Below are 14,016 nucleotides of genomic sequence, written 5' to 3'. Positions count from 1 at the left end.
TCAGTGCAGCGGTGATGAGAAAGAAGGGAAGGTTAATCTGCTCCAGCTGCAGGTATTCTTTCCCCTGCTTTTGTTGGTACTGATCACGGAGGACAGCAGGTTCCACCAGCACTCCGTCAGGTTTAAGGAAAGTGTTCCTTGATACAGCCCAGGATCCCTGCTGGGACACAATTCAGCTGACCAATGTTGGGAGCACAGACAGCAGCTCTTTGTGTCCCCTCTCCACACTTAGAGGCCTCCTGGATGAATCATCTCAAATACCTCACATTACTTGTGTGCTGGGCAATAGACAGAAGGAAACCAATAAAATGCAAAACATTTATTCGAGTGTGTTGTACAAAAAGTTTCCAGTCATAAAATGTATATTACAAATCATTGAAAAAGACAAGACATTTGGCATGCATATTCTAAAAAGAAAAAAACCAAACCACTTTGAAATGGTAAAGTCTAGGTCATGATGTAGTTTTTCTAAGTTTCAAGTGAACAATTTCATTGTTTTGTCTTTGTGTTTCTTTTTCATAATTCCCCATTTAAAAAACTTGAACCTTCCAAAAACTCATCTGCAGCAGCTGACTGGAGGTGGTTACTATAGTGCCCTCAAGCCAGACCTGTCTAAATCAAAATTTTGTTTAAAAAATTTTAAAAATAAAAATTCAAGTCACAAGGCATCACTGCTATGAAAATAAGATATCAACTGTATTTTGTGCCCAAATGGAAAGCATTTTGGCTTAAACTTGCTCAAAATAGATTATTGCTTGTAATTTTAGTGTAATGATCTGGGTAGCTGAATATATAGTAACTGCCTTACCAAGATGGACTTGTCACTTCAGTAACAGCTAACTAGAAAATCTGGAAGTTCAATAAACAACATCTTTTCTGGAACTCCAAGTCAATTCACTACCTGTGCTATTCTGAATGGAATCATCAGAATCATGATTCTTTGAATCTTTTTCACTCTAGACCTTAGCATTTCAAGAAAAGAATTATGTTTACAAATAATAATTGCATGTAAATATGGTCTTGTATTAAAAAAAAAACAAAACAACAAACACCTTTAAATAATTTTAAACTGGTTTAAAGCTAAGCATATTGAAGGGCAAATAAAAATTCTGTTTCCCAGGCCTATATAATGAGAAAACAATCTCTCCAATATAATTTGTCCTGACATTCAGCTAAAACAGTGCTTTAAAAAATGCAATCACTATCTCACCTTCCGCTCACTGGTTCACAAGGCTTTGCTTGCACAGTTTGGACCCAACAGTGTCAATAAAATGCAGGATCAAATATGGATGTGCCTTTGTTTAGAGATAAGACTTTCAAAAGAAGATACAGAAAGAAGAGCTAGAATGGTTTAACAGTGAATACATGACAGAAGTGGCTACAAGAAATCTAGAACATACAGCATGCATGTTTTCCTGCAGCATCAAAACCTTTCTGATGTGCATAAAGGTAAGAGATTCTCCAAGGTCCTGGGGTGTAGAGAGGATTTTTACAGGTCTCTTCTAACCTGCAACCTCTGTTAAGGTTGCAGTTAAAGGGCCTTTATACAGGATGAGCATAAAAAAGAAAAAGGGTGTATAAAACCCATTAAGATCCCTGAACTGAACATGAAGTGTCCCATTGCTCAAGGACAGACACCACACAGTGATCTCCTTGTCTAAAATTCCCACACTACTGCCAGCTTGCACACATACTCAGCTGGCTTTTACATCACAGGAATACCATCTAATGGTAACACAGAGCTGAGGATAAGTAGGCAACATCTCAGTGCAAATGATGGGCTCTGTTAGAGCCAAGCTGGAGCCCCATGTAGGCATAAAGAGACCTGCTGTGAAACAGAGCTGTGAAGCAACAAATGGAACAGGAAATACACCTGTGGGGCAGCAAAGGAACCACGGGAAATATGGATGTGCAGGAACAAGGGAATCCCAGCCACTCCACTCCTTGAAGTATGTCACTGCAATGCAACAGTTAAAGGAACACATGCAGAAGCAAGGGAGAAAAAAATGGCATGAAATGCCAGGGACTCTGAGAAGGTACTCCAGAAGGTATCACATTCCTGACAGGTCTGCAGATGGATTGGACTTGTTCTGAGACAAGCGTTTTCATGTGGCATGAGCTTAGGAGGAAGCAGGATGTGCTTGTTGTATTTTATATGATATTCTATTATGAGCTACACAACAGGAAATAGTAAATAGGAAAACCTATTTACTATTTCATTCAGAATAAGGTTATATTTCTGGATTAAGAACATCCATATGGATAGTTATGCTCAAGTAACTACTCTGATAAAAGCTTAATTTCCCTTATCAGTGATATCTTAAAATATTTTTTCTCCAGACAAGTCAAATCTATTTTTCCCTCAAGCTTTATGCCAGGTACCAGCACTGAAGTAGAACTGCTGTCCACGCTTCTAATTTCGTCAAGACTGGTTCATATACAGGATCAAAGAGAAAAAGGGGACAAAGAGATGCTGGATTTTATTTGAACAAAAAAAAAATTAAATATCCTGAAAATGGAAAAAAAATGTTGGAAAGATAGGAAAAAAAAAAAAAGAAAGAATGCTTTTTGGGTTGGTAAAGCCACAAAACTGCCTCCAGTCTGTCTGGAACAGCGCCATTAGACTGAAGCTCAGTATCAAAAGCAAGAGGCCGGGATGGTGTCTGGAGAAGGCAACACAAAAACCAAAGTACATGGTATACAGTAGTTCTTCTGTGGCTTGTAATTTACAGCCAGAAGTTATTTATCATATTTGTAGTAGCCTATTAAAAAGCACTGTGGTAACAGAATCATCCACATTCAGACTTGGCTTTTCCCACAGTGTCAATCACAGGTTTATTTGACCTGTATATACCTAAGCATGGTCCCAAAGAATCAAATAAACTGCTTCCAAAGTTAAATGTCAGAGTTCCAATTCTAAGGACATATTCAGCAGACTGTTACTCAAGGGCACAGTGCTCATTACAAGAAATCTGCAAGCACCAGTTCTTAAGGCTACAAGAAGACATATTCCTCATACAGTAGCTGTTAGGAAAACTATGGCTCAGGTAGCAAGAGGTTTTTCTTCATTTGAGCTGCCTTTCTGAGGCCATTCTTTACAGAAAACAAACAAACCAAAAACCACAGAAAAAAAATGTAAATTAACTACACATTCATTACTTTAGTATTTAAGATCACAAAATAATCTTAAATTTACAGGACAATCTTAAAGGAATAAGCAGTCTGAAAACTGGCCCATGTGAAAAAAAAATAGATCTTTAGGGAAAAAGCAAAAAAGGCCTCAAACACTATGTCAGTATCTTACAGAAGCTGTGGGTCAGAAAAGGGAAATAGTGTCCAGTGGTTGGAAGGTGTGTTGCAAAAATAACTTTACACTGATTGCATTCATTTGCATAACAATGAATTTAGAAAAGGTAATTGTAACAGTATGTCTGAGAAACATAATTTCACTAGATACATCTTACAGAGAGAGAAACATGATTTACTACATATTTAACCTTCTACACGAGCAGAGTGGGAAAATTACATTAGAAAGATGGCCAAGTACATAAATTCAGTTATCTCATCAGCCCAAACAGCCAAATCTTTATCCTGTTTTTTTGTAATAGGTCTTCTAATAATGGATTAAAACATAATTCTAAATGTCTATTAGCTTAACTTCAGCAACCCAGTTATCCCACTCAAGGAGAGAAAAGTAGCATCTTTATTTTTAAATGACAAAATAAATCCTGAAGCTTAAAGCCCCTTTTGTTCCCACCCTGCTTGCATAACAAAGCCATCAATCCGAGCCACAAAACCGACTTTCTAGGTTATATCTGTCAGTCATGATACTGTTCAGAGAACATAATGTCCAAAAGCCACCGAAAACATCCAAACCTTGTCACTTGTCTGATGAGTTTTAACATTTTGAATGACATGATCAGAGTTCAAGAGTGCAGGTAACAACAGGATTCTGTGCTGAAATCAAATGGTGTCCAAATTTTGTATCCAAACTACTAAGTTTGTTTTTCAACTAGTAGATGAAATAACATCTGCATTCTTTGGAGCAGTCAAGTATTTTTCCTCATGCTTAAAGATGAACACTAACTCTTATGGGACTCAGTTATCTCCAGAGAAATGCAGCGGCTGAAACCTTTAGCTAAATGGACACTATCAGATAAAAAATGCATCCTCTTAAAATAAAAATCACCTGCTACCCATACAACGCATTTTTTATAAAAAACATTATTCTCCCTTCACTCCTTATTAGACTTTGCCTTGAGCACTTGAACACTGCGTAGCTTGTATCCTTAACAGAGGCAGTTCCTTTGAACTGTTTAAAAGTCATTCAACTATTTCTGCTCTATTTTGCAAATATTGCTCCCTGGGATACCTGACAATGCTCTTTTGAACCTAACAGAAGTATGAACAAGCTATTTCTAGCTCTGATTAAAAAGGTCAACATTTATACTGAATAACCTTTAAAATCCCCAATATTTATAACTGCCAAAAGTATAAATACGTTTTACTTCTAAAATCTTAATCAAATATTTTTAAAGCTGAGTATGTCAAAAGCATTAAATTATAAATACTGAATATCACAATTTGTGTCCATGATTTAACTTGTGACAATGGCAAAATCCTCTAAAAATCAAACAGTTTGACTTTTGGGTTTGACACATCCAACTTGGGATGGTGTGTATATTCAGGAAGCAAAACCCACCGTTCAACTTCTGAAATTATGACATGGAGCTCAGGTGTGACAGACCCAGATGTTTTACCACTAGGCTGTCAAACCTTGGAGAAAGACACAATGGCCAGGTCCTGAGTCAAAAATGCCAAAAATGAAGCTTCCCCCTAACATTGCAATTGTAGAGCAGCACTTTGAATGAATCTATGGTCTAATTTTCCTAAGATGGGAATTGCTGAGAATACCAGGCAAAATACTAGCTTTTCTACAACTGTTGAGGAAACACTCTGTGAATCTCTCCCAGGGCCCTGTACATAAACACACTTCATTAAACCTTTTTTCTGGGGGTATTATACTGGTTATATATGTAATTATAGATTTACCGTACACTCAAGGAGTCTCATCTTGGCTAAAAAATCTCTTTCCTGCTTTAGGTTTCTATGTAAGACTTTAAATTCTGTATGGGGAAAAATATTGTATTCCAATAGAGTGTTTCAACAAAGAGGGAAAAATAAAGAAATCTATTAAAAATCCTGGCAGTTTTGTTCAGTAAAGTTTTTTTGAATTTTTTTATAAAAATGTACCAAGGAGTAAACGTCAAAGAAATCAGGTGATGCATATAAAAATAGTTTTCAGTGGCTCTGGAAGGAAAAAATAGCAAAAATAAAAGGAAATAAATGAAGGGGGAAAAGCGTAAATAATAGTTTCTTTCTTCTTTCTTCACATCACTGAGCATCCTCTAGAGGTTGTTCTGGGATCACCCTAAAATAAGATAGACAGAGTTGAATTCAGTTCTTACCAGCTATTCAGATTGCAAGCCTAGACTCTGCTTATCATCTCATTTGCCAAAAGCACTTCTTTAGTCATTTAGTTACATTAAGGGAACATCACTACATAAGAGGAAGTAGGAGTACATGCCCCAGTCTGCTGACAGGACTGACATACTGCTCCTCTGATTGGGGTTTTCTGCAACAGGTTGGTTGGTTAGTCTCCATATTTCCAGCAGTGATACAGATGACAAATGAAAATTGTGATGCCATTAGCTTGAGACCAGCAAGTTCCTGTATTTCAAATGCTGATTTTGTTTGAGAGTGATCTCTGCTGTATAGCTGCTTTTTTGGGTAAGAAAAATCAGTTGTTTTATACTACAAATACAAAGCTTAATCTTTGGGACCAAAAAAGCTTTGAGAACTCACCTGCAAACCTGCACAGAATGGTTATTTGTGAAAAGACCAACTAACGGCCATTGATCAGAAGAACAAATCCCTTAGGTTTCAAATTTAAAATATTTCTGGTATCACCTATATATCCTTCTCCTTTTTTTGCTCTGTCAACTCCTGGTCACTTATTTCACATTATTAAGTGAAAGGTTGTCAAAACATACAGATGGCATTATTAAGAAAAAAACAAGTTTATTTTAGGAGTAGAAGCTATATACTGTCACAAAATAAACCAATAAGCTGAAGCTTGCAGCAAGAGAAGCACCCCCATTCCTGGTTTTCAGTGATTATCTGGTAATATCCTGCTTCCAGCAAGAATGCCCCAGCTCTGCTGCACAGACCAGCAGATACTGGAAGGAACACTGCCTGCTAATGCTGAAACTGTGTGATCTGAAGCACAGATACCCTGAGCTGGCATCAGCCACTGCCTGAGCTGTATGAGGATGGATCCCAGCAGTAATTCCTGACAGCACCGCTCACATTGTCCTCTCTTGGTGCACTGCAATGTTGCAAGCAACCATTGGAAGAAAGGACAAGGAAGCTCAGAGTTGGCAGAATTTGAAGGGGGATCCCCCCCAGTAAATCTTATGCCTGATTGATCCAACTAATGAGGCATAAGTTAAACATCTGGTCTGCATCTGATTACCTGTTGGTTGAAAAGGTCTTCCTCTCCATATTCAGCTTCATCTTCTTCCTCTTCATTCTCTCGCACAACTACTGATTTAGTAACGCTTCTCACTGCAACTTCCTATACAAAATGACAGATAAGGAGATGGCCAGAAGTCTTTATCTATCTGTTAAGTTTTTGCTATATCATCAATATAATATCCTTACTAAATTTTGGAGAGTTTAAAGCAACTTGGCCTAAATTTAATCACTAGCTATGCAAGCAAACACCCAGCAATATCCTGCAAACCACAACATCATTCTTATTTCTGTGCACTAAAAAGCACGGTAATGTAATTCAGCCACTTGATTTCTTTTCATTACCCTGGGATTTAAGAGGAAGCAGACATGTTTCAGGTGATCATAGTCTATTTTACACAAGGTCACAGCAGACACAGGTAGGAGCTGTCTGAGATACAGTGTAATGTGAGAAACCAAACTTTCTCAGTATGATTACACAACATAAAGAATATTCCCAGTTTCTAAAAATATTCAATGTTAATTGCATATGTTGGTTTTCAGCATAGTTTTACAAGCCAGGCACTAAAGAAAATTCTAAAACCCCAGGAAGCTTCCTTTATTACTAAATTATTTTTAACACTTCTAAACAGTAAGAAATTCTTCTGCCTACTTGCACCATGGAAATCACAGATGAAAATCTCTAATTGTGGAAAAAGTTGCCCTTAACATACTCTCCTAAGCAGGGATACTAAAGGCAACCATAGTGAAAACAGACATGGATTTGAAATTTTTTCAGATACTAGTTTGACCACACAGTTTGAATATGGAGAGTATTAGCTTTCTATTTGTACAAATTACCGTCCTCCTACCTCATCCTGCCCACAAAGTTCTTCCAGAAAACTGCCAGCAAGAAAGGCAACACAAAAACTGATATGACTATGGTCTGTTTCCTTTTCCTATTGCTATCAGATTGCTGGGATAATGGTACAGTTATGAGTAACAGCCAAGGCACGATTCTCCCTTGCAAAACATCTGCAGAGATGGTTTTAAAAAAAATAACTGTGGGCAGATGTAGAACAATGCAGAATGCTCAGGAGTCTCTACCAAATGAGAACTTATGATATGCTTCTAATATGGAAAGGACAATTATCTTCCTACATTAATATTTACACTGCACCTCAGAACATCATAGGGACTATGTAATGGAACTGGAATTGCCAGAAATGCTTCTTTTCTTTGTCTCTTCTGAAATTACATACTCAAATTCCAAACAAATTCTCTACCAGCAAGGTATTCTTCTAAAGTGGGAAAAAAGTGTCTGTGGGCATAATCATAATGATCACAGTTTTCAAAAATATCCCAAATATGTCAGAAATATGTACATAAATAATATGTAATTATTTCAGTGTTATAAACTGTCATATTAGAAAACAACAGCGGAGATCTTACAATCAGGATTTTGTCATTGTGTCATGTCACCCCACCCTCAAATTAGGAGTTTGGGAGATAACCCAACCCATGGACACAGCCTACCTCTCCTTCAGAGTTGACGAGGTAAGTGCAGATATTTCCACCAGTACCCCAGCTGCCTTGATTCTTCCACACGAGAACAGAAGGGGGGCTATGAGATACACCCGCATCTGCACCCCAGATCTAGAGAGAATGACAATCTGTAATTAGCTGGTTATCCATATTTTTCTTTTAAATATACATATCCCCCTAATTCTCCTACTTCTCTCTACATACTAGGTTTCTTTTCTGAATTCCAATGGCAGTTTTACCCTACTTTTAACTACACTATTACTTGCAGTAAGGCATTAAAAAAATCTAATATTGCAGTCATGAATTATTTTCTGAACAAATTTCTCCTACCACTGTCTCAATAACCATACTGTATGGAGCCAAGGCAAAAAGCAGCATGTAGTGCATCAACTTAAATCTTTTATATGTATCTAAACAATTGATACTTAAGTAGAAATAGCTGCAAGTGTTTAAAAGATACATTTGTTTCATCCTAAAAGAACATCTGTTGCAGACTGAAAATAAAATGCAAAATTATTGAAAAGCAGCTGTTCTACAACATTAACTACAGTTAATGCTGAGAATGTCCAGTCTTAACTACAGTCTGAATGAATGCTCTGAACTGTTCCCAATTCTTTAAGAGGTTGAGCAGGATTAGGGTGCTAAACCTGGGCAAAGGTGTTTGGAAACAAACACTTCTTGACTAATCCCCCAAAACACCTTTTTCTTCAACTTTCTATGTGCCCAAAAAAATGGTTTTAAATACTGAAGTACTAATATAGAAATTAATTTTTTGTTTTGCATTTTTATAACTAAAATCCTCCTCCTCTAGAGTGAGACCCATGAAACCAAATCAGGCTCTACCAGACTTCAAGATTTCCAATTGCCACAGCATCAACAGAAGAATATGTTTTTGACATACTGTAAATACAACTTACTGTAACAGTCTGCCCAGCTCTGAGGACATACTTAGGAGTAAATTTGTAAGCAATTTCGTCTCCATCTCCAATTTGTCTTTTCAGTCTCCAGTTACCCAAAGACTGATCCTAATGGATAGAGTCAGAAAGTTATTCAGAGCGAACCAAATAGAACAAGCAGGCATCAGAATCTACATCTTTGTTATTAAAATAATGGGGAGATAAATTCATTTATATGGTTGTTAGACATTTGCATTCTACCTTGAAAGTATTTGCCTATATCCAGTCAGAGTCTAAAGTGCAAATTCCATAGGGTCATTCACCAAAATTTTAAAAGATAACTATTTCACACAATGAAGTTCTGCTAGACAGCAGTCTGTTTCTGTGAGCAATGTCCCAGCACACATTTACACATTTGGGACAAATTGTATTCTCTTCCTGCAGCATGTTAGCCCACCATTATGTTCAACTTTTCAAAGCCCCCATTAGTTCCTGCAGGATGCTGCACCTTGAGATGCTGTTCCCGCTCTCCACATGGCCGCACCTACTCATGCTGCAAAGTGCTGTGTATCATCTCAATTTAGCTCCTGTTTTCTACGAGTTCTGCTGATGCTCACCTTCTCTGAGTTGTTCTTAAGCTGAACATACTTGCCCTCCAGGTCTATCTCTTCTATGCTGATACTTCCTGTAGCTGAAGCTTGCTGGGACATTTGAAAGCTACTGCTACTGCTGCTGCCACTGATACTTCCAGTGCCGATCCCACTGGTTCCACTGCCGGAAAGCTCCTCTGCTTCAATACGTTTTCTCTTGCCTCGGGAAGAGCGAACAAGTGAAGTGCTGCTGCTGCTGCTGCTGGAGGTAGCCCGAGAGACTGTGACACGGGAGGAGGGACTTGGAGAGAGCTTCAACCTTAACACAACCAAGAAAGCATTTTAATTAACTCACCCAGAGAACAACAAAGCTACAATATCCTCAAGTAAGCAGACTTTAATGTGCTCCAAAGCTGACAGAATCCTCACTCTGTATGTCAAAAAGACTGCATACATGAGGAGTCACACCCATCCCTGAGGAATGTTCTGGCAGTATGACCATGTGGCATGGAGAGCAGTGCTACTGAAAGCAACACAGATCCCTTGACCCCTCTCTCCACTACAGCTACTACTGAACACACTATCCTTGGGCCCCACGATTTAAAACCATAGAAGTACAAGCATTTAAGTAAGAAGATGATGTGAAGACCAAGCACAGAAGGATATATTTCACTGTAATCCAAGACCATTACAAAAACCCAAAATAAGGACAGTGTTCAGTTGAGAACAAGTGTTCCATGCAACAACATTGTGATGTGAAGCCAATATAATTTCAGTGAAAGGTAATCTGGCCATTCCTGTTCAAGTGGTAAAAAAAATAAGGGCAAGAAATGAAAATAACACTTGAGAGTCCTTAGAAAAGAAAGTGGAATCTTTACACACCTTTCCTCTTCTCCTTCCAGGAGTTTTCGGTAAGCACTGATCTCCATGTCAAGTGCTAATTTAACATCAAGTAGTTCTTGGTACTCCGTAAGCTGAAGCTGCATCTGGTCCCTCATGTCTGTCATTTCCCTCTCCTTTGCATCCAGCATCTTCCTAAACTTCTCCCGCTCTCCAGCCATCATTTCCTCCAGTTCCCGAATGCGATCTTCTGCTGCACTGGCCTAGGCACACAGCACAAGAAAAAGCCCACCTGGCATCCATGCAGGTCCACTCAAAAGTTAAAAACCTTCTCCCTCCCAAATGAACATAACAAAGATTTCTCTATGCAAAATTCAGAAAATATGAAGGGTCGGAAATGTTAATATATTCACACAAAACAGCTGTGTGTTTGAGATGAAAGCCAATTTGGCCCCTTTACCTGTTTCTGAAGACCAGAAAGCTGGTAGCTGAGAGCTTCTATCCTCATGCGAGCCTCCTTCAGCTCCTCTCGAGCTGCACCAGCAGCTTTGTCATTTTGGTCAGAGGACAATTTGGCATTCTCCAGCTGGAAAGAAAGTTTCATACAGCTCACTTGTACTGAGTTAGAAATCCTGAAATATCCTTTTGGTAAAAAAATAGCAACTACTTAATTTTAGAAAAATTTAAATGGTCTGGTAAGTTTAGGATAAGAACTGCAAAACATTAAGGAATGACCTAAGAACCAAAGGACAATGTATTTCAGGATTTGCTTATGCAGTTAAAAAATGCAGGACTTGCTTATGCTGTTAAAACAAACCTTCTATTAGCCCTTCCATTATACAAGCAACCTTAGTTTCCAAAAAACTGAGCAAGTGCTCTGCTTGTTTGTCCTAAGGCAAATCACACTGAGTGACAGCAAAGGCTGCCTACCTAATTCATGTCCTGGTCCAACAGCTCCCTGGATGCCCACAGACTAACTCAATAAAATATTCCATGGGTATTATGTCTCTGCTGGCTATATGCAACTCAGGGACTTCCTCAGTCAGGGACAGTATTTTACTGCTTACTATCTCTCAGTGGATTTCTCTGGCAGGAATTTGTCACTGCTTTTTGAATTTTTGGGGAAATGAGTTTAGCTCTATATTAAAGAACAATTACTTTGTGTCTTCTCTATCTGGACATTCTCACTGGACATCCACTGACCCTGCTCCTACTGAAAAAATAACAATCACTCCTCATTTACCTTCCCCATGCTATTTATCCCTTTACAGACTGTATCCACTGTATCTTTCACCTCTCTCAACGTATCTCTTCTCCAGGTGAAGTTTTATTTAAAATTTTCTCATGCATGCTTGTTTCCCACTCTAAATTATCTCTGTCAACTTTGTAGTACCTTTGCAACAAGCAATAAAACTACTCACAGCATTCCAGATGACATCCTGTCCCAGACACAAAACAATGGGTTTGGTTTTATTCTCTTTCCATAATAATTGCCAATATATGATTTTGTTTTAATTTTTTGTTAAATTCACCTAGTGAACAAGCTTAATTTCTAGTGGTTAATTTTTACCAAAACAGAGAGAGCAAAACCAGAACTCTTACATGGTAAGCAGAGCTAGAAAAACCATCCTTTGCATGCCTTAGAGCTGGACTTCAACAATTTTGCCACACCACGGAATCCACTCAAAACCTAAACCAATCTAATTCTAAGAACAGTTACAGGCAGAAGATGTTCTTTAGCCACACAGCACAAAGGTTTATAAAATCAATCTTCACTAGCTCTGCTGTTCACTAGGTTCTGAGCAGCACACACAGAGCCTTCTTTAGGCTACAGATTTTGAAGGAACTTCAACTACAGACTCCATTACTTCTTGTAAGGTTTAAAATGAAAAAATATTTAAAGTCTGACAACCATTCACTACCTTACAGTCTAAGGTACTATGCTGGCATAGTGTCAAGTACTAAGGATTGCTATTGCTTATTATCACGGATCATAATGATCTTTCTTAGAAGCTCTTTTTAAGTATTCAAAAGTCACAACAAGGTCTCCCTGAAGAGTTCTCTTGTCCAAGCTGAACACTCCAGCTCTCTCCATAAGAGGTGCTCCAGTCCTCAGGATCACTTTTGTGGCCTCCTCTGGACTTTCTCCAGCCACTCCACATCTGCCCTGTGCAAGAAGTGAGCTTTTACCCAAGATCATCTCATCCTGGAGCTGCTCAGTAGCTAAACCTAGTGATTTGCTTTGACATCATATTCTTCCCCAGCTTTGGCTCTCTAACAGGGACATGTCCTTGTTCAGAAATCACAAAATTAAGTTCACAGCTAAACCCTTTTCCCTCCATATTCCAACTTCATCCATAACAACCACCTTTATGCGGGGAAAAAGCAGCTTAATTTGTTCATTCCCCTGTTCAAAGCATCACTTTTTCATTCTCTAAGTTTGTATATTGCATCCTTTTTAATTTTTTTCTTCTACCAAGCATCTTCTGTCCTGGATCTCCTTCAGACTGTGAAAAATCAATCCAAATAGCTCCTTACATGTTCCAGAGTTCTGTGAATAATTTCAACCCTGCCAACTGTTGGGGGTTTTAATTTTAATTTTGGGGTTTTAATACCTATTATCTATAGGGTTGCTGCCGTAAGTAATAGTTAAATATTTGTATATTTCTCAAATATTTGAGCATTTCTCAAACCAAATCATCAACTCAAAGAATTCAAAGCGAGTCTCAATGAAGGGTGGGAGAGAACAATGTCAGCAGTACCATCATTCTTCCAGCACAAGAGAACAAGTAACTACTGACAAGTACTTTCAACAGCCAGAATTGTCAGGATGGGGCTCTGAGCAACCTGGTCTAGTTTAAAGACATTCCTGTTCAAGGCAGGGGGCTGGACTAGATGGTTTTTAAACGTCCCTTCTAGCCCAAACCTCTCTATGATTCTATGATTTTCAAATTCCATACCATGATTTTCATCACCAAAGCTGGTCAAGAAAGGTCTGATATCTTGCCTGAAGTTTCACTGTCACCAAAGGATTCACAGCTGCATCTAGTAATTTTCCAGTCCAGAACTAACTTAGATCATTGAAATGTTGCAAGGCTTAGACATCTTTAAAAGTGAATTGGCATGATTAATAACACTGCAATGGCCACAGTAAGAGCAAAGTGACAATGCACCTTTAGATAAGAAGCCCCTTCCAGTGTGTCTGTATTAGTTTGCAAGCTCACTGCATCCAAGCAGAAGCCCATACTGAGACACACCCACTTCTGAGCTCTCCAGTCCCCCCCTCCAGCTTCTTATGCACAATGTATTGCACATATTGCAAGTTTTCCCAAGCCCCTCCATTTGTGAAGAAAAACTGGATCTACTGATGAAAGAAAGGAACCCTTATAGCAAAAGACATTGTCTAATCAGCTACTGTGTGACATCCACTATTCCCACTGTGTCTTCTGCAGACACCATAAACAGCTCCACATGTTCTCACTAACTGACCTCTCTTGGCTAAAGCTACTGCTTGCTATTACCTCTGGCTATAACCTCCCTGGAAATGCACCTGCACACAAGTCCCAGGGAAAGCATTTGAACACTGGAACAAAACTTCCTCAAATTATAGTTACTCGTCTCCTTAAGACCAG

At 38.5% G+C, this 14,016-nt stretch overlaps 1 protein-coding gene across 1 annotated transcript in view; it reads right to left on the bottom strand.

Moving 5' to 3' along the window:
* Positions 1-304: 304 nt before the first annotated feature.
* The window catches only part of LMNB2 (lamin B2), a 36,653-nt gene continuing 22,941 nt past the window's right edge, over positions 305-14,016 (bottom strand). The window contains exons 6-12 of the mRNA XM_039696708.1: positions 10,845-10,970; positions 10,427-10,647; positions 9,572-9,863; positions 8,976-9,083; positions 8,050-8,169; positions 6,536-6,637; positions 305-5,431 (exon numbers count right to left, since the gene is read on the bottom strand). Coding sequence (XP_039552642.1) covers positions 5,390-5,431; positions 6,536-6,637; positions 8,050-8,169; positions 8,976-9,083; positions 9,572-9,863; positions 10,427-10,647; positions 10,845-10,970 — 1,011 coding nt within the window. The 3' untranslated portion in view covers positions 305-5,389. The remainder of the gene's footprint in view (positions 5,432-6,535; positions 6,638-8,049; positions 8,170-8,975; positions 9,084-9,571; positions 9,864-10,426; positions 10,648-10,844; positions 10,971-14,016) is intronic.

Source organism: Passer montanus, unplaced genomic scaffold (genome assembly GCF_014805655.1).
Source record: "Passer montanus isolate IOZ18808 unplaced genomic scaffold, ASM1480565v1 scaffold114, whole genome shotgun sequence".
Lineage (NCBI taxonomy): Eukaryota > Metazoa > Chordata > Aves > Passeriformes > Passeridae > Passer > Passer montanus.
Note: the sequence above shows the minus strand (reverse complement) of the source record. Positions and strands in the feature narration are given on the sequence as shown.